Raw genomic sequence first — 21,390 nt, forward strand, 5'->3', positions numbered from 1 at the left:
TACAGAGCAAATTCTGCCCCACATTCCAAACCCATTATCGGAGGGCCTTCTGCAGAATCACAGAATCTTGCCATATTTCTATGGGAGCTCCAAGGCTTCTCCTGCTTTTATGCAGCAATCAACTTTTTGATGCTTGTTTCTCAGCCTTGGATACTGTGGACATCTGTGCAATGTCTTGCTAATAATGTTGTAGATTCACACTTTTTATTTCCAGCCTTGCTGGCTTCAGCTCTCACGACAGGGAAGCATGAGAGAAGGGCAAATGGTGCTGGTGGTGGTGGTGGTGGAGGAATCAGATGATAAAATTTGCAGGACAATAATCAATCATGCAATGCCCTTGCTTACATATTTGCATCGGAGGTCAGGCAGTGTTTGCGTGATGTCAGGGCACGTGTGTCCTCACTTTGGTGTCCTTGCAGTTTGCGGTAAACACCACTGGTCATCCCAGGCTTTTGCTCAGAGACCGTCTATCTCCACGTGCCCCAACTTGCAAGGCTGTGAGTAGAATATTTTCTGTGAAGCCTGCTAGAGCCCCCAATCCTTCAGATATTACTCAGCCAATGCAAACATCAGAACTTTCCCAATGCCTTTAATCCTTGGAACAAATGGAGGTTCATTAGTCTTGGCATTCAGACAGAAGGTGAAATAGAGAGTCCAGATGGACTTCTTGCTAGGAAAAAGAAACAGAGAAAGGAATGAGAAGTATGATAAAAACTATGCTGGTCAACCAGTAACCCCAGGCCCCATTTTTACCATTCCCAGGACTACCTTGGACCACCATTGCGAAAAGTCTGTGGTTTAGCTTTCCAACCTTCTGAACCCAGCCACTCAGGAAAACTGTCCTATAATCTCTTAAAGTAAGCCTAATTTGGTTCGAAAAACAAATTACTTCTAAAACATATTACTTTGGTTCTCCAGACATCTAGTCCACCCCATCTGCCTGATCTGGTTCTGTCCACTTTGTATCGTCTATAATAGTCTCTCACATCTCTATCACTGCATTTAACGTCCTTGCAGGATTGTGGGGAGAAGGAAAAATGAGGAAGGGAGAATTGAGTTATTTAGATGGGATGCAGCCAAGGCCCCTGACTGCCATGTGGCCCTCCCAAATTTTGGGTGTAGCAAGAGTCAAAAAGGTCAAGATGGTGGCCTTGACTGCACAGTCAGAGCTCTGCCCCCTTTTAATGTGTGTTGCACATTTGAAGTACATAAAAAAGGGGCTTTGATCAGATGTTTGTGACTACCATCCTGATTTTTTTGAACTTCCTCCCAGCAGATACCCTGGTACAGTCTCCAAAGCTACTCACAAGTTGTTACAAATTGTAACATGATAAAAAAGGAAAATATATGATTGGAGAGTTGTCCTATTGGCTATATTTAATTTTAACTACGCATCAGTGAAATGAAATGTATATTTTATTCTTGTTTAATCTCTTATTTTTTAGAGGGGGGCCTGGCATATCATTCAACAATCAAAGGCAGTTCCTAAGTAGAGAACATTTATCTCAGGCTTGGAGGAAAGGCAGAACGTTACAATAATAAAGAATAGCCTGGTGAGAGTTACGTTTGGCACTATTTGTAAAGCTGAAAATACATTTATGAAGAAGAGCAGCTGATACTTGAAAATTGAGAGTATTTGTCACTGTTAGTTTAGTGGAATATAGCAGCAATGCAAAAGTGTAACTCTTGCACTCTTGGGGAATTCTATGCATTTTGTAAATGTTATATGCTTCTAAAAAAATAATTTTAATTTTGTTACTTTTATATAAGGTTATCTTAATGGACATAAAGACTGGAAACAATAAACATGAAGAGCATAAGATATCCTTTCTCTTTAACAATTGTGTTTGGATGACTATATGAAGTCCATTTTGGGGGAAGCGGGGTCAACCTTGATGCTTCATGGCTTAAAATGATGCAACAGATACTGGTATCATAAGCTAGAAGGGATAATAAGAAAGAAATTGTCTTATCAGTTTTTTCTTCATCATGACAAATATAGACTCATTCTTTGGATCAGCAGTCTCATGCTCTAGGAAGCTGGCTGATGGTGAACTAGCCATCAGAATCACGTATCAAACACAAACAAATCCTGGATTGTACAGGAAGTCGGGACATGGAATCAATGAACATATTAGTGCTTTATTGGGGTAATTAACTTAGAGATTTGATCCTGATTAGCCAGATAGATGCTTCTATGAAGCTTCCAAGCAAGGTATGCAGTTGAAGGTCTCTTCTGTGATTTATCTTTGGCCATCATCCCTTTATTTGTTTCAGATTTTGGTATACTTCAGTTCATGTAGCCCATTCCCTTAAATATCTATTCGCACTTTAAGCCTGGTGAGTGGAGAATTCTATAAGTGACTACTGGTTTTGTGGATCTTGTTAAGCTATAATGTGGTTTCTTTACTTTTGGCTTTGGAGGATAAGTGAATCCAGCCCCTGAAGCTTGTAAAGTATTGTGTGAATCCTATAAAGTGTCATTTATTCAATAATTCATGGTTAAGTAGACCAAGGCTTGTACAAAGCGTAACACAATTATTTTCTTGTCTGTTGGATGGACGGGACCAGAGTGGGAAAGCCTTCATATTTGGACTTGGACCTTTCCATCTTTTTGTTGTATTTTTTAAAATGCTATAGCACAAACACAATGTTTCTGAGCTTAATGACAGAATGATCCACTACTATTCCATAACAGAGAAGAGGCAGGGATCCTCAACTCAGACATCAAATGCCAATGGAAACATTTTGCGGTCTGCCAGGTTCAGTGAAACCTTAATTTATCAGATTAACCTTAATGGTGATATCATTGTGCATAAATGGTATAGTGATGTTATCACACAAATAGCATAAATCACTCTAATGATATATATTCCGACTTCCTGGACTTTCTTGAAGAATCAAACCCTCTCCTCTCAATTAATCTATTAAAACTCTGCATACTGTTTACCGTTTGCAAATAGAGGCATCCTACTTTGGACACATTATGCAAAGATCTAGATCTCTGGAAAAGGCTCTAATGCCGGGAAAGATGGAAGGAAAGAGAAGAAGAGAACAACCAACAGCAAGGTGGATGGACTCAGTTACAGTGGCAATTGAGTGGACTGTTGGAAGACCTGAAAGACCAGGTTAGGCATAGATCATCACGGAGAAAATCTATGAATGGGGTCTCTAGGAGTTAAAAATGACTTGATGGTGTTTGATTGATGATCAAGCAATCAATCAATGTCTGCCAATCACATGCAGTGGTTAGGTCACGACATCCTTGCAACACCCACAAGGACACACTGATATCTCTATCAGACTTATTTGAGTTGTTCAATCAAAATCAATAGTCTCTGATAAAAAGGAACTCCTGTTCTGATATTTACAAGATGTTTTCTCTGATATGTACAACACATTTCCTAATAGAATAAGAAGTGCAAAATACTTTTAATTAAATATATAGCTAGTTTAATAAATCACAATTGGCTGCCCCCCCCCTGCAACAATAAGGTATTTATGTAAACAGTTGGAGCAAAGATTTGCTATTGATTTGATGAGGATTTATTCCTAATTAACTAATAGAATCTGGGCCTTAGGCAGACTGAAGAAAGAGAGTGTAGTTTGTTTTAATTTGTGGGAAACATCTACTTATTGTAGGTAGACAGTTGGCTTAATAGTAACAATAATAGTTGTAATCAGTATTTATTTATAGTTTTTTAAAACCCTTTTTCCATCATTAAACTATCCAGTAGTGGAATTACAGTTCATAAACAATAGCTATTTCCTAATTGTTTTTAAAAAATAACACTTTAAAAATCCTAAAATTGTAGTTGTTCACACTCTTTCCCCAATCACAGTAAGGAAACATGCATTGAAAAAAACCTTTGATTTTCTCATATGTCTATTTTTAAAAATGTACAGGCTATGCAAACCCTGAAGTTGGGCTTCAAGTACAGTAGTGGGGTTAGAAACCTGACTGCTTTTGTGTTCAGACCAAAAGAGTGGGGAGACAGTTCTGTATCACTTTCATAATTCAGTATCATAATGACAGATGATGAAAAGATGTGGTATTGCTAACAAATCTTTCCATAAGGATTTAGATGAGAAAAAATCCTTAGTTGCAGGCAATTCTTGTTGGACACAGCTTTTTGTTTACTTTTTTATTTTGCCCTTTGTTCCTTTAAACCCAGTAACTGTTACTTCTCTTTTCCACTTCTGAGGGTTTCCATGCTCTGTGACCCAGAGACCCTGACTAAACTTTCAGGCATTCCCCCTTCCTGAAAAATCTCTTATTTATTCATCTCTAGATTTGATACCTTATACTTACACCCCTAAAAAGCTCATTTTAGCTTAAAATTAAGAATGTCCCACTTTCAAACCAAACAACAACAGTCCTCTGTATTTCTGCATAAGTCATTACTTCCAGTTAGGAAGCTAGCCAGCTAGTCCAGTGACTCATACAGAGATGCACCGAAGCATCTGGTTCATTTCTACACCATTCCTGCATACAGAATGGCTGAATGCTTTGACCGCACCCCATCCAAAAATGCAGGTGTCTGTTGTGGAGATTAGAGCCCAACAAGTCTTGCAGGCTGGTCTAATGGATATTTGCTTACAGACTGGACAACCTGTAACCATTTGCATTCGCTCCATATTGGAGCAATATTGGTTCTAGTTCAACCACATGTGGAGTGCTACAAGTGTCCCAGCAGAGCAATTAAAACTTGATTTCTCACACAGCCACGTCCTGGGCGACAATATAATAATAAAGCCGTGGCACATCGCATTGAACAATTACAAGTTGTGCCAAACAATGGTTGAACAACAGTAGAAGAGACTGAATTTGTGCAACATGTTAAACTGAAACCACGTTGGTTGTGCTGGCACCAGACGCTGAGCTACATTCAGGGGGAGTTAGCCTAGGGGTGATTGAGCTCGTAGCCCATTCCTTAGTGAGTTATGTGAATCCGGCTAATGAATCACGCTTCGCTGTGCGCAATGGCTAAGATTGGCTCCGGAGTCCGCACAAGGAGCGTGCCGGTCTTCTCCCTTTGGGAAAGTTGGCGGCTAGCCGCCCAGCCGCCCAGCCCGGTCCATCCGCCACTGGCATCGGAGCCAAAGGAACGGCTTTCTGGGGAGGGAGCCGAGGCTGCCGCTCCCCTTTGGCTTCCTCGGGGCGGCTCCCCATTGGCTGGCCAGCTGGAGCACGTGGCGACCGGGCGTAATTGGCAGGCTGAGCCCCAGGGGAACGAGGGGGCGGAGGGCACTGAGTCATTCGCTAACCGACTTAATCCCTGCGAAAGGAGCAAAACGCAAACAGCCGCGGAGTGGGACGGGACGGGAGTCCAGCGCCGGAGGGAACCTCATGGAGAGCTCGAGCTCCCGGCGGCTCCTGCTGGGGCTTTGGGTCGCCTTCTCCGCGCTGAGCGTCATCAGCGGTAATGAAGCAAGCCGGGAGGCCCCGTGATTTATTTTTACTTTGGCTCTCTGGTGGCGCCCGGGTCCTCGAGCGCGAGAGAAGCGGGTGGGGAACCTTCAGCGCGCGCGCGTCCGGGCTTCCCCCTGTTCTCGGTCCATCCTCTCCTACTTGAGCCCTGCCGCGGCGCTTCGGCCGCGTTCCCGCGGGGTGCTGAATCCGGTGGTCAGCTGAACGCGTTTTCTGCTCAGGCGCATTATATGGCGCTTTAGAACCACCAAAGGTGCTGGCTTCGCTCAGGACGTGAAATCAGTCATCTCCGAGGTTAATGTTTCCATTTTGCCTGTGAGGGCAAGCTGTTAATTAAGTCTTTCCTGATCTGGCTTAAGGATGATGTGCAGATCCTGCTTTGCCAGAAGCAGTAGAAAGCCTGGTCTTTGTATCTTTAATGCCTGTTGTTAGGCTCTGCCTTGTGGTGGGTGGTGACCCCCAACTAAAATGAAGATCTTGCTAGGGAAGCATGCTCAAATTGTTTGGGGTGAAAACTTGTTACTGAATAAATTCTTTTTCTGGGTATGTACACTACCTGTACCCTGATCTAAGCCAATCGACTGAACTTCCCAAATCCAAGCTACAGAAGCCCAACCAAACTTAACGCTAACCAAGTGAATGAGCTGTTAGGTTTGTAGTTGCTAGGATAAGCTGTTGTGTGAGTCCTCGCAGTGTGCTTTGCACAGTCTTGTTTTTGGTTCAGCGTGCTTAGCCCATTATGACATCTTTAAGAAACCATGGTTAAATGTAATTTGGTATATGTGAATGCAGCTAATGAATCAGAAGTGAAACAGGGTTCTTTGTTCAGGAACTGGGATCACTGTTTTGGAGCTAAGTGACTTTTTTTTCTTCCACTGAGGTGTTAACGACAGATCTGACTTCTTGTTTGCATCTTAAACAATCATATTGTTTGCTTGACTTGGGCTTAGAGTGTTGTGTGAACTCAGCTGTTGTGGTTTGTAAGTTGGTATATCACTCTGATCCAAGATGAACAACCTTTTGATGGCCAAGACCCAAGCTTAGTATAAGTGGGACTGTGGCTGCAAAATAGATGGAGCCACATCATACAATGGGCGAGAGTGAAGTTTGGGGTAAATCTGTGGTCTACTAATCTGGGATATATGTCCTGTACCTTAAAGCAGGTAATACTGTGCTGAGTTCTGAAGGCCCCCAAACAGGAGACTGGGTCACCCCTGCTCTGGGCCTTAGAGTAATGTCTGAGTCCAGGCATTGGTGGCCATGGGGCAAACTCTGGTTCAAGCCAATCGTGCCTTAGCATGTTGGGTGAACTCAGCAGGCCTCAGTGCAGGGGTCTGTTGCAAAAAGAAATGTGGGAAGGCAGCTTGACCCAAACCAGATGGTTACCCCATTTGGCTCAATACTGTTTATTTTTAGCAGAGTTTGCAATGTGTTAGCTAAAGGATGTTTGGCTACTTTGTGCTTCAGTGTGGTGTGCAAATCCAGGCATCTGCCTTCATTCTGTCGTTCAGTTATCCTTGGATTAATGTGCTGTGTGAAAGCAGCCGCTGACTAAGAAGTCTTTGAGGTTGTCAAAACAATGTCTTACATGGGGCAAAACCAAGGACCTTTGGTGAGTGAAACATGCCTTACTGCTAAGCAGCGCATCCCTCTGGGCTTCATTGCACTTGAAAACCCAGGCATTTTGCCTTGATATGCACTTCCCTGCTGTGGTTATTGAGAGTGAGAAGGAACTCTGTACATAGATGAATGCATGCTTTTTGTTATTCACGGAGAAGCCGTGTTACTGAGCATAGAGGCTGCACCTGCAAGCTTGGCTGAAATGAAGTTAACACATTCGTTTAAATGTGTGGTTGGTTGGTTGGTTCGGCCTCACTGCTGTTTCTTATTGAGGTGGCAGCTTTAAAGTGAGAAAAATTGTGTCGTTGGACAGGGACAATCCTGGATCAGAGGGAAGTTCCACTGTTATAGAAACCCGAGATTTAACGGCAATCCCTTTGAGATGCCTAATAGGCGAATCTGCAGTGGCTAGTCAGCACTCATTTTTTCCTAGCCATACTTAGGCTAGTAATCATTTCTCTTCTCAGTGACAGCTTGCCACTTTGAACGGTTGCCAATATGCAGCATATAATTTTCTGTATGTGTTGGGAACAGGGTGTTTTTTCCGGTGAATAAAGCAAATAGGATTGACAACATCCTCCTCCCTTTACACACTTCAGCAGGGATCAACATGAGGTTGACCTGAAGTTGGATAACTTTGCGGTTAATGTTTTGGACACGGATTGGAAAAATTAGACGTCAGTTTCCAACTTGGCCCTAAAGCATCCTGGTTATTCCTGGGCCAAGCTGCTATCTGACAGCTTCTTGGGGAACATGAGGCTTGCCTTTGGGTAATGCTTGTAATGCTTGTAATTCCAAGTTTAATGAAATATGAATATTTTGAAAGTTCCTGAAACTCAGAACGCTTCTATAATAACATTGTTCCAAACTGAGATGTGCAAGCAGGTTTTTCCCCCTCCCTGAATGTCAGCCAAGCATTAAGTCAAAGATTGGGACCCATTTCTGTTTAGAGAGCCAGTGCACCCCATGAATGGTGTTGGACCTGGGTTTGAGTCTCTGTTCAGGTGTATGAAGCTTAGTGCCTGGCCCAAGGCTAGTTAATATCAGATTCATCTACCTTGTAGGATTTTTGTGAAGACAAAATAGCTGGGTTCATACATCGCTCTAAGTCAGGGCTTCACAAACCTTGTGCTTTCATTGGGGATAGGGATGGGCAAAAAAAATACACCCCTTTTAATAAATTAAACTTTTACACTTGGTATCACTGGGATTATCAGGTTTTTGAGGTACTGCAGCTGCCCCCCCCCACTTTCTCAGGCAAGCATGGTGAATTTTTGCAGCGTTCCCACTTGGAGGCTGTGACCTCCCTCTACGTTGCTTATCCCCCAGTGATCCTGACCCATAGTTTGAGAATCCCTGCCCTAAGCCTTAAGAAGGTATGTTTACTTAGCGTGCACTGCAAATCTGGCCATTGCAATTCATGAATCATGATTTATATCTTAGCTGGTTGTGTGAAACCAGCCTATTGTGGTTTATTCAGTAAGCTGTGTTTGAATAAACCATAATTTATATAATTAATCTCAGCCAGCGGGTATGTTGGGGAAGAAGTCATATTTTAGAAAAAGCCACCTTAAATTATTTGGATAAAGAACAAAACTATATGCATTGCACTTAAATAATGGTTTGTTTAACCAAGCTCCAGTTGGCTGAGTTCACACAACATTACGTCATAAAGCATGGCCTGTCAATTACAGTGGCCTGCTTTGCACAACACGCTGAGTCAAAACCAAACTAGTCATATTTTCGCTTAGCATGTTGTGTGATGTGATCCTTATTCAGTACAGAATAAGGTTACAAGCTTTATGCAAACTACCTTGCAATATTTGTCACTATGGTTATATCTGAGAGCTCTTTTTCTGCTAAGTGCTTCATTCCCAAAGCAAGCATGGAAGGAACAAGCACAATGTATTTTTATTTCTGATTGATGGTGACAACAGGAAAAAAAAAACCTGTTTAAATTTCTACCGCCGAGCCGTGTTGGGTTTGGGCCTGAATCTGCGACGGTAAGCGGTAACCTGTCGAGACAGCTGGAATGTTTCTGAGCAGATTCAGCACTTTCAGCCCTTTGTGGAGGAAAATGAAACCAGTTAGATTTGAAGAGGTGTTGTCAAATCCAGTTGCACAAATGAAAATCCTGATCTGTTCTCAGGGTAATGAGCGCGCTGTTTAAAAACAAAACAGTCTTTCATACAAATGAGACTCATAATACAAACCTCAAATATCCCAACAATGGAAGACCTACTTGCAAGGCTTCCAGACATCACAGGTGTGACTGACAGCATCAGAAACACAACGGACAAAAGAAATACAGGATGGAGTATAAACCTCTGAAAATAAAAAGGGAGGAATGTGGGAGTAAACTAGACGTTCCATTGAATGCAGAAGTAAAAACCATCAAAGGAGGGTTGAGTTAACAAACATAGGATAGGCAGTTTTCACCGAACCAGTCATAAAATAGATTTGGAGAACGTCACCTACGTGAGGGTTAGCTCCTGGTTGTGCTTCATGAACACAGGCAACGGATACGGAGGTTTTAGATCTGCTCTGAAGAACGTAGCAACATGGCTAGCAAAACACATATTCCCATCTCTACATGGTACTGCATGGAAGTCATTTCTCCAACTGTTGCTTGTTCGGCTTCAGTACCCCAGAACTGGTCAGGGGATAAATCCAAGCCCTGAAATGCATTAAATGGTTTTTGACCTTATTGATAATTCCAGAATGAAATATGCTCTGAGTGGGGAGGAATGGTTTCTGTTGCACCTGGTAGTGCTACAGTCTTTATAGTAATTAGATAAAAGGGAGTTTTTAAGTTTCCTTAATCATACCTGTGCACCTGCTCCTTGTTGAGTGACTGAGTTCTCTTCCAGTGACCAGATCATTAAGCAAAATAGTCTCTAAGTGAACGTGTGACTGAGAGACACACGCTATGAAGATTGCTGGTTGCTGCCACCTCATTCAGATAGAGTTCTCTTGTACAGATATGCCGGTGTTACTCCCACTCTGGTATGCCTTGTTGTCAGGTGCATGAAATGTGGTTGTAAATGCACGCATTGGTTGGAAAATGAATTTATGATTGTTGCATTTGCGAGTGGTCACTAAACAAGATAGTCACTAAGCAAAACGTGGCTGTGTCGTTGGATTTGACCTTCCTGGACCTTCCTCCCAAGGGACTGAGAACATCAGAGGTCTCAGGGAGTAATAGAAAACACGGAGCACTTGGGAGATAGATTCTGGCAGGGGTGGGGCAGTATAAAAGGCTCCATATTGTTCTGAGAAGCTCTAAATCTGGACAATGCATCTGGTGGGGGAGACCTGTATGGAAATGCTGTGCTTGAAATGAGTGTCTTAAGGAGATGGTAGAGCAACAGATGCAATGATTATTTGTAGCCGGATATTGGAGACATAGTGAAGCCTTCTTATTTTTGAAGATGAATGGCTTTCAGGTTTTCCTTCCTGTGCTCATCAAGACCAGCATTGTGTCCCCCCCCCCCCCCCCCGCTTTAAAGACAAATAGATTTGGGGGAGTAGTTCCTTGCTCTGCACAACAGAGGCTGTATATATTGGGTTTAAGATGCAATAATGCTGCTCATCCAATTTCTGAATAATGAGTAAATTAACTGGAAGCTGGTTGGAATCCAGCTGTCTTGATCCAAAGTTGCAATCATTAGGCACCGCTCCCCTTGTGGAAGGGAATGATAGCTTGTTATCCTTGCTACTAGATAAAGTTTCTGTTTCCATTGTTTGTTGGTTGTTTATTTAAGAGATGGGGAATGAGCTTGTGTTTGGAAAGTAAATATCAAAATGACACAGGCATACTTGGCCTACTGAAGCAGGAAGAGAAAAAGGACTGAAATAGAGATGCCCTTCAACCTTCTCAGTCTGGCATGCTCCAGCTTTATTTGGATTGCAGTGCTCATAATCCATGACTATTGATCAAGCTGATTGGGGAAATGGGAGTTGGAGAATTACTGGAGTTGCACCCAATGCAGCCGAAGAGCAAAGTTAATATAGAGGAAGGACGTGAAGACCAAACGTGATGCAATGCAAATGTCTGTTCTGTGACATTTCTGTATAATGCTGAGAGGTATGCAAGAGAAGTTCAATGACTGTTGACAGCAAGGACAATAGGGGATAAGTAGGGTCACCTTTTTGACAGTCTGGGGCATGAACCCTCCCTCTTAATCCTCTGTTTACATTGTGCCTGAATGAATTCAACTTTGTCAGCATGTCAGCAGTGTGAGCTGGTAGTTCAGTTTCCTGCCTTCAGAAACCTCCTACCTTTTGTGAGTGAGTCAATGGACCTTGGCCTCAAGGGAGCCCTGAAGGAATACAAGGAGAAGAATCAAAACAAATGATGGCACATGGTTATTCAAACATCTCCTGTTTTCTTTGAAGAGGCCTAGGATTTCTTGCAGTAGCTTGGCAGGCACATTACAGGTCCTGGGCTGAAAGCTGTTCAGGAGCGAGACCGTTCCCAGCCTTTGATGGTTTGAGTTGGATGGAGAGCGAGAGCCGGGCAAGCCCTCCTCCCTGGGTTGTATCTCGTGGCAATGCATAGATGGAAGATGAAGTCATCCAGAACCAGCCAGGGCAACAGCACAAGCAGGGACTTGAATTCCTGCCCAGTGCTGTTGCTTTCTTTTTGGGATTGGCTGTAGGAACCACACCAGCACTTTGAACTCCCCCTTTGGAGCCAGGTTTCTGGCAAAGTCTGTATGCTGCAGAGCGGCAGGAAGTGAGATTAACTCCAGGGAGCTTGAGCTATAAAAAGACCTTGGGAGTAGCTTAAGCCAAAGAAAGCTGCATGTCCTGATCCAGTGTGGGAGGCTACCCAGTCTGTCTGAGCCCAGGGGGTATGAGTTTGTGATGGTGGGTTCTCTCTCTCTTTCTCGACCCTGCAGTGAGTAAGAATGAGTGATTTGGCATGGACAGAGTAGCTCTTCACCAACACCTAGATTTAAAAGAGAAATTAACTACCTGGGGGTATGAAGGCCTAGTGGCTGGCTTCTGTTTTTTTTTTTTTTTTAAAGAAGGGATTAACTAATTCATGGATGATAAAGCTCTCAATCTTTATTGGTTAGGATGGTTATATATTATCTCTAAGGTCAGAGTGGTTACAATTCTGAATGCTGTTCATTGTGAAACAAGAACAGGAGAGAGGCCAGTGACTACTGGGCTCTGCTTCTGAATTGCCCAGAGGCCTTTGCTTGGTTCCTGTATGAAATGAAGCGGCAAAGTTGATCAGCTTTTGGTCTGATCCAGCAGTTTTTTTCCTTGCCATTTGTGACCGTGGAGTTGTGCGCCCCTTCGGTGAGTTGGGTGCAGCCCAAGTCAGTGCCAGCTTGTAATTTTTGATGTGACAGATGAAGGAAGGAAGGAATGAATGAATGAATACATAAGGGGAAATGTAATTGCATTGAAATGCGATCTTGGTCTTGTCTTGCCGTGGCCAGCACGTCACTCAAAACATTAGTGCAACCCTTGGCCTGAAAAGTGTGGCATGCCCTTGTTTGGAAATAGGTGTTCTTTTGCTCAACTGTAACCTCTCGCCCCATTTGCTATCTGCAGGAGCTTGCTGCTGGATCTGCACAATATTGGAAATAGGATAGAGGGTTAGATAAATGCGCAAAGGTGCAGATTGGAAGGGAGCAACCCCTTTCCTCGTCTCTGCACTGATACATACTTTTTTTTTTTTTTTTTTTTACAGGTGATTTCTGTGAGGTGAACCATTGTCAGAATGGAGGAACTTGTCTCAAGAGCCTAAATGAATCTCCTTTCTTCTGTGTCTGTGCAGAAGGCTTTACTGGGATTACCTGCAATGAAACCGAGAAAGGTAGGAGTGACATTCTTAGCCCAGATGTTCTCTCTTTCCTAAATGTTAGGAAATATTAAGAAGTTCTCATAAACCCCTCCCTATCCCTTGGGTGCTGGAATCCCTTTCTGGGGCTCTGGGAGCTCTCTCGGCCTCACATCAGTGGCAAAATCGCTGTAAATTGGGGGCACCCTTTCATAGAATCATAGGGCTGGAAGGGACTTTGGAGGTCTTCTGGTCCCAGTCCTGGCTCAGGGGAGTAATCTTCAGACCATCCCAAAGAAATGGCTGTCCAATGTTTGTTTGAAAACCTCCAGAGGTGGAACATCTATGACTGCAGAAAGCAGGCTGTTCCACTACTTAATAGCTTTCATGGTCAGGAGATTCCTCCTTATTTCAGTTTTGGATCCCTCTCTGTAAAGCTCCCACCCACTGGTTCTTGTCCCATCCTTGGGCACTATGGAGAGTAAATCCAACCCTCTTTCCTGTGAGAGCCCTTCAAATAGAAGAAGACTGCTATCATGTCTCCCTTTCACCTTGTCTTCTTTAGCCTAAACATGCCCAGTTCTTCTAACTGTTCTTCATAGGATTTAGGCTCCAAGTCCATCACTGTCTTTGTTGCTCTTCTCCGCACTCTTTCCAGTTCCTCAGCCTGCTCCTTGTGGCAACCAAAACTTGACACAGCATTCCAATGCCAGTCAGTTTTGGCAACTACTGCTGAAGTTTGGTGGCTAAAGCAGAGGAGACTTCTGGGGCCATGAAGGAGAGGTTCAGGAGCCACAGGTTGTCCTGTGTTATAGAATAGGCCATGTCTGAAATGTTCACCAAGCCAGAATTCTTGTGAATGCTACCTTAATTGAGAAGAACTGCAGCCTGATCTCTTCCTCTAAGCTGTGGCAGGAGAGGACAGCTCAGCAAACCCGAATGCTCATTTGTTGGTTTCGTTAACATTTACATGCAAACTGGAATCTCTGGAGTTGTTTTTCCCCACTAATGGGCCAAGCCACAGGCTGTGGTTTATTCCTCAGCCAGTTTTGGTTTTCTAATCAGATCCGGTAAAGGTTTTACAGATGCCATTTGTTTGGAAATGAGATCCACACTAAAGATCATTCTAATGTGCAAATCATCATTGCTCTTAAATTTAGGATTCATTGGCCATTCATTCTTTCTAGTGAATTAAGATGCAGGCAATGGGGAGAGGTTGATGCTGCTACTTTGGGTTGATTTAAATACTACTCTTAACATAGATGGAACCTGCAGACAGAGGCTGATCATATTCCTTTTCTTCCCAGTGTTTCTGTTCTCTTTCTTCTTCTGCATCTCTTCCTTTCAGGTCCATGCCACCCAAATCCATGCCAGAATGGTGGGGAGTGCAAGCTAGTTCCCAGCCGGGGTGATGCCTTCATTGAATACATGTGCATATGTCTTCCCGGGTATAATGGCAAACACTGCCAGCACAGTGAGTATGATTTTCTTTTGGAAGGATATCCCAGGTCACAGAAGATCAGCTCATGCTAGTTTTGAACCAGCCTCTGGGAAACTCATAAGTGGGACTTAAAACTGAGCACTCTTACACAGCCACTCCTCCCCCTACCGAACCCTCTCAAGTGGCATTATGCCATCCAGAAAATGTCATCATTTTTGCCACCCACAGGACTCTCCAAAAGCCTACCAAAGTTCCCATCTCTCCTGGTGGCAACAGTGATATTCAAAACATGACAATGAGCCAGTATTTTGGATTCTCCCATCCTTTGTCTTATCTCATTGTGTTTATTTTGCAGTGAGAGAAAGAACATTTTGTGGTAGAGTGTCAGTCCTTTGAGGTAGGCCAGGTTAAGAAACAGGCACCACAGGGATTCCAGGAATGCTTTTTATTGTAGTAAGGTAGAGTAACAGAATCTTGAAAGCTTGTCTCTGTCCATCTTATACTAAACAAAATCAAGACAATGTTATTTTCAATTTCTTTCTCATGCTTTCTTCTTTTTAGGACTGAAAAGTCTTTTCTGAAAGCCCACCCACCTTTATTCCTTCTCCATTCCCAAGGTCCACATCTCTTCTAACAGGGGCAGGATTGACAGAACTGTCCCTCAGCCTGATAAATCTTCATGGTGAAGTGGTGGCAGGAACCATGATTCCTTGACTCTAGAGAAAGGGAGGAATATTAAAGTACCCAGGGGTGAGATGAGGGAAGGAACCACATATCCCATTATTGAAGAAATGCCATAATTCAGTGTTCACAGTGTTTTCTCTGGAGCAGCAGGTAACACTCCAGTCAGCAGTGTCCACAGGGGTGCAAAATGGCAGACAGAGTATTATGATGCAAGCCTTATCCTTAAAAAGCTTGCATCACAACACTCCATCCCCCATCTTGCTGATTTGATATAACAGACAATAGGAATAACCTTGAGGAACAGGAGGAAGAGTTGCCATCAAGACAACTATCAGATAAAAGAAATTTGAGTCCAAGGCAGAAATGTAATTTGAGAAAGCGTCTCAGACTTGACTCTCCTTAGTCCTCAAGAAAATAAAGGGAGGGAGGGGGTAAGTATTCAGACTTGCAAGTTTCTGTTACTGTGATTTGATACTAAAAGTAATAATAGTGTTCAAAACTTTGGTTTTGTAATCTGTTTTACCTTGAAGGGCTGACATCTTGAAACTACCCCCGCAGTTGCTGTTGACTATAGATTAGTCATCCCAGATCAGCACATGCCTCTTTGTGGGGCTTGTTGTTTGTAGGAAACAACAAATGGTACTTATCAATGGGGGCGGGGGGGTTAGGGTTTTTTTGGTGCAGAGTCTTCCTGGGCAGGTAGAAATGGCCAGATTGAGAATGCTGGATAGTCCATGCATTTTAGTGTAATGATCAAGTCAGTTGTGATTAATTCAGTGAACCATGGTTAACAAAGCTGTAGTGTAATGCAATGTGTGTACCTAGCAAGAGAGAGGGAAAGGGAAAAAGAAAGAGAGAGAGAAATGGATTATATGACAGATCTGAACTTTGCCCTCTTGATAGTCAGCTATACAGCTAACAAAGAATGAGCACCCACCCAACCTTGAAGTATCAATTTTTTTGCAATCATGAAAACATGCAATTTCTGTTGTCCTCCTGTTATTTTCCAAATCATCGGTTTAGAAAAAGAACATGAACATCATGTTCAAAATAAGACGAAGAACCGTGACAGCCAGTGGGTTTTCCAGAAAAAAAAAATGAAGATGCTAAATGAAGCCTTCCTAAAGGAATATAATATATCGTATGAATCAGTGCTGTGTTTTGAGTGACAGATTTTTTTAAAACCTTTTTAAAATAATTGAAAATAGTTGGCTGTACTTCTGTTCCTATGATGTATGGCTTGATTTGGCTTTTTTTTAGGACGGATCTGGTGAAATCTGGGAATGAGATGCATATGTTCTTTCTTTTTGCCATAGGCACGAATGAATGCCTTTCACAGCCCTGTAAGAATGGAGGGACCTGCCTGGATCAGAAGGGCAACTTTGCCTGTAAATGCACATCACCCTATATGGGGAAGACCTGCCATATCCGTAAGTTTTTGGTCCTCCTCCTGGTGAGTTGGAAGAGAGCTAAGAAATGAAGGTTTGTAGCACCACTGATGGATCTCTCTGCACTGGGAAAGCAATTTTTTTCAGGCTAAGGTCATAGGAGCTTATGGGTGTAGACCTGAGTTCAAGGAATGTTGAACTATGGTTTACAAACCATTAAACAGAGAAGTTAATGGTAGAGTCTCCTTGGACCTTAACTCCTGATGGATTTTGTGCAGATGTCCATGCAATTTTCATGGTCACAATTGGCGCTTTTTCTAAGATGATTTTTGATTTTGCAGACAAGCTTTCATTGTCATTTCCCATATCCAAGTACTAAGCAGGTCTGACTCAACTTGATATCAGCCATGAAACAGGAGACCTTCACAATCCCCTCTTTCTTTCCCTGTCCCTTTGCTTGTCCCTCTAAGCCACTGAACAACAGTGAGACAATCTGGACCTCACCCATTCAGCCACCAAGAGGGAGAGAGGCAGGTGAATGAACATTGAGGGCTGTTGTGAAGAGGAGGTGGGCATGCTCAGGGAGGAGCCCTACTGAAAGCATTTTGCCCAATAAACCCTGTATTCTATTAATAGCAATCACATTCTTGGAGTGTTGTTCCTGATGGACCCCAAACCATCCTGGAGATACCAGCAGGCTTGGGGAAATCTTAACATTTGTGAAAGTGGAACAAAAATGTTAGAGTGGGAATCTACAGGTGGACAGATCTAACACCAGGGGACTGAAGAGGATGTTTCCTTTCTTCCTCTTTTTTTCAGCCATTCAAAGTTGCTGGTTTCCTGCTGTTGTTAACAGAGGGAAGCTAGAGATCTTGAGACCAGTCTGGCTCACTCCCTCCCGCCCCACTCTGAAACCCTTCTCAAAATCACTGGTTTCTCACAGTGGAAAATCAACAGTCTGCAAGCATTTGTGGTGGGGTGGGGAAATCTTGTAGTTTCCTTTCCCTGCCACAAGCTTTCCTGCTGAAGATCACTGGGAGGGAGAAAATGGAATCATTCTGGAGTTCATATGAGTGAGAGAATAACTTCACATGCATCTGGATATCCCCTAGCTAGTTGTTTTCAGGCCAAAAAGTTGTCTTCCCAATCAGAGTAACTCCTCATAGATATCCTCATAATGGAGTTTTTTTAATGGATTGTGTACTTCTTTGGTTAAGATCTGTCTGTTCCTCAAAGTGAGCCCTTTTATCCAAAGGCAGAGTGATTGAGGTTATGCCCACCTGAATCTACAGCTCGGTCATAAGCAAGAGAAGTCAGGAACTTTTTCTGGGTTTTTTTGGACAAATGCAAAAGCTTGCTTTCATCGGCAGTGCAGTGCAAAGCAAAACAAATCAAGCCACACAAAAGGGCATTGTGCGTTTACATTTTTGTGAATTGCCGCGGGGGCGGGGGGGCTGGCTGAAAGAATAAAAAGAGCTTTGTCTTTTTATTTGTTTGATCCAACAACTGCCCAGTGAGGTAGGTTGAGTGGCAACGGCTTGGTTAAAGCTGTCCAGCTTGTGTGAAAACTGGGTGAAAGTTTTGAAGGAAGTTTTTCTAGCCTCCTTGTCCTTTGGTTGTTTATGATTGCTTTTAATTCAGCTGATAACTGGAATTCTCTGTTCATACTTTGTAGCCTGTTTTTCATTGCTGAAGGATAGTCTTAATAGCTTGGCTTTAATAGAAGGAAGTGTGAGTTTGTATATATATTTTTTTCTTTGCATTTTTAAAATTTCAAGCAATATCAGGTAACCACATTAACATAAATCCAAGATACGTATAAAGAAAAAAGAAGGATCTAGAAAATACAAAAAAATCTTCTACAATGTGAATAAAGAGACAGGTGCTATACATGTGAAAATTTACCATATATATAGAGTACACCAAATTATAATCTACTGCTATTAAGGTAAATCATAAAATCCATCCAAATTTGATAAAATTGTAGTTTCTGCTTCTGAAGTTTCATTACTTTAACTTTATCTGTGATTTTTTTCTAATGTGGCAATCCACATTAATCCATAACTTGTCAGTCCACAACTCAATTGTTATGTTATCTAAAGTTTTCCAATGTTGCACAATTATTATTTTGGCTGCTAAAATTAAATAATCAGTTATTTATTTTCAAGCTTATGGTTTGGTCCTGTAAATAAATGCAATAACCTAATTCTGGAGAGCATTCAATTCTTTGTTTAGTGGTAATACTTATCTCTCCAAAAATGTTTTCGCCAAAAGGTTATAACTTTATCACCTGACCGCCACAAGTGAAAAAATGACCCTTTTTTTTTTTTTTGACAACCTCTCCAGCATTTGGAAGAATAATTTTGATATATATGTGCCAATCTAACAGGAGTCCAATGCCAATAATCTTCCACTGCAATTCTTGCATTAAAGTTGAAGTGAATCCACCCGGTTTCCATAACTGCCGCCAATTCATTTCCTTATGGGATTGCTAACATCAGTTTCCCAATCTTCCTTTAATCCATATGGTGGATCTCCTATTTCTGATTGCAATAATAACCTATAAATTTTTGAGATGGTTCCTTTTGGTTGTTCTAAATAATGAAGTGTTAAATTCTCAAGATTAATATAAGGCCATATTGCTGAAGCACTGATATTTCTATTGCCCCAAAGAGGTTTGAGTTGATCCCCAAAAAGCCATGGTGATAAGCTAATCACCTATTCATTGCTCTATCTGATCTTTCCTGAGAGGTTCACTTTTACTATAAACATCTTTCAGTTTATAAAGATTATATGCTCTCAAAGATCTCATTTTAGCCAAGCCGTAATAATTATCTTGATGGAAATATTTTATCAAAGGAGTTAAAGGAGAAGTATCCTTTATCAAAACTGTGTATTTATTCTTCCAGATTTGAAGCATTGTTTTAGTAAAAACATTTTCAATCTGTTTTATTCTACAAAACTAGTGAAAAAAACCCACTGATTTATAAATTTATTTGACTCTAACATAGTTTCAATTTGAATCCAAATCCATTGTTTGGAAGAGTTTTCTGTAATAAATGGGATCATATGCCCTAACTGTGTTGCTTGGTAATATATTAACAAATTGGGCATGTCCCACCCTCCCTGTTTCTGAGGTCTATATAAAATCGTTTTATTTACTCTTGTGCATTTACTCTCATGTTTTTTGCAATGAAAGCAGAAGCTTTCTATTTTTTTGTTTTTGTTTTGGTCAATGTCTTAAAGCCTGTTCTGGAATTACCACTGGGAGGCATTGAAATAAAAAGTTAAGCCATGCAAGATTTTTCATTTTTACCACTGCAATTCACCCTAAAATATTGAAATATTTTGAAGCCTAATTATTCATTTCCTTATTTAATTTCTTCCATGTTGGTATATAGTTATTTGTAAAGGTTTTATTAATATTTTTAGTAATAGTTATACCTAAAGATTTTAAAGATTTATATTGGAATCCCTAAAACTGGAAATTTCCTTTTGAGTTTTTGGGGGAATATGAAAAAACATCAGATGTGATTTATGAAAATTAATGGATAGTTCTGACATCTCTGCAAATTCCTCTAGCTGCTCCTTAATATAGCTAGTTGAATAAGAAGCATTTGAGAGAGTCAAAATATCATCTACAAATAGATTTAAAAGATATGTCTTATCTACCATTTTCATCCCAAAAATCTGATTATTGTATCTAAGTGCTATTGCCAATGCCTCTACAGCTAGGTTAAATAGTAAAGATGATAAAGGGCAACCCTGCTTGGTACCTCTTAAAATGGTGATGGGATCTGAATCATAACTGTTAAGTCTTATCTGGGCTTTAGTTACGTTCAATTGTCTTACCAAAACCAGCCCCAAATTTAAATTGAATTAATATTTGTTTTAAAAATTGTATTTCCAGAGAATCAAAAGCTTTAAATATATCTAAAGAACAAATGGCTGGGGAAGATTTATTAATTTTACTAAATTGTATAATATTTAATAATTTCCTGACAGGCGTAGATATATTTCAATTAAATATATAATAAAGAAAGTCAGATTGATCCATATGAATAATTTTACCTATAATCACTTGTAGTTGAATAGCTAACAGTTTAGTGTACAGTTTATAGTCCATGTTGAGAAGTGAAATGGACCTATAAGATGTCAAATCCTGGGAATTTTTACCTGATTTAAAGATCAAAATGATCTTAGACTGTTTCCAAGACTCTGGTAAAGGTTCCCCCAGTGCAAAGTATTGCATAAAAATAAAAATTCAGGTATTTAAAATCTCTTCAAATTCTTTATAAAATTCCCCTGACAATCCATCAGGGCCAGGAGATTTTCCATTTTGAATAGTATTGAAAACTTCAGAGATTTCTGAAATACAAAAAGAAGATGCCATAAATTGGATGTCTTCTGGAGCCAATTCTGGGAATGTTAATGTATTTAAAAATGGATTAATTTTTATTGGTGATGGATTATTTGAGGAATATAATTCTTGAACAAAAAGTCTGAATTGTTCACTTATACCTTGGGTTTTGGTCACAATTTGACCATTGCTGTTTTTAATTGCACTAATATGTTTTTTTCCCCTTAGCTCTACTGAGATGCCTTCTCCCCCTTACCAGCCAATAAACTCTCAAATTAAATTACAATAGTTCCTTAGCCATAGTTTTACCTACATTATTATTTTATATAGTTCTTTCCCCTTATTTATTTAACTCCCTCCGTTTTTCCTTTCCTCCAAACCTAAAAATTCAAAAAAACAATCAATATATTTTCTGTTACTCCACAGCTCGATGCAGCGTTCTTATCTAATCTTCAGCTTGTGGTTGAACCTGCTTTCCACAGTGCCAAGGACAAATTGTAGATAGCTTCCTTCATCCCTTGTTAGGGTGCCCTGCCAACCAGCTCTGCATCTCAAAGTTGAAATAACTTTTCATCCATGTGACATAAAAACAATGAGCTTGAAAGGGAATCCCCATTTGTATTGAATTTCATTCTGCATAAGTTTTTCTGCCAGTGGTTTGAATTC

General features: G+C 41.2%; 1 protein-coding gene across 2 annotated transcripts in view; it reads left to right on the forward strand.

Annotated features, from left to right (window-relative positions):
• Positions 1 to 5,248: 5,248 nt before the first annotated feature.
• MFGE8 (milk fat globule EGF and factor V/VIII domain containing) overlaps positions 5,249 to 21,390 on the forward strand; it is a 31,885-nt gene continuing 15,743 nt past the window's right edge. For both annotated transcript variants that reach the window (XM_007433187.3, XM_007433188.3), the window contains exons 1-4: positions 5,249 to 5,423; positions 12,762 to 12,887; positions 14,200 to 14,325; positions 16,293 to 16,406. In XM_007433187.3, the coding sequence (XP_007433249.2) occupies positions 5,351 to 5,423; positions 12,762 to 12,887; positions 14,200 to 14,325; positions 16,293 to 16,406 (439 nt within the window). In that variant the 5' untranslated portion in view covers positions 5,249 to 5,350. The remainder of the gene's footprint in view (positions 5,424 to 12,761; positions 12,888 to 14,199; positions 14,326 to 16,292; positions 16,407 to 21,390) is intronic.

This window comes from Python bivittatus, unplaced genomic scaffold, assembly GCF_059951505.1.
Source record: "Python bivittatus isolate LINGU-HERP-01145 unplaced genomic scaffold, Pbiv_v1 ctg000530_np1212, whole genome shotgun sequence".
NCBI classification, from domain to species: Eukaryota; Metazoa; Chordata; class Lepidosauria; order Squamata; family Pythonidae; genus Python; species Python bivittatus.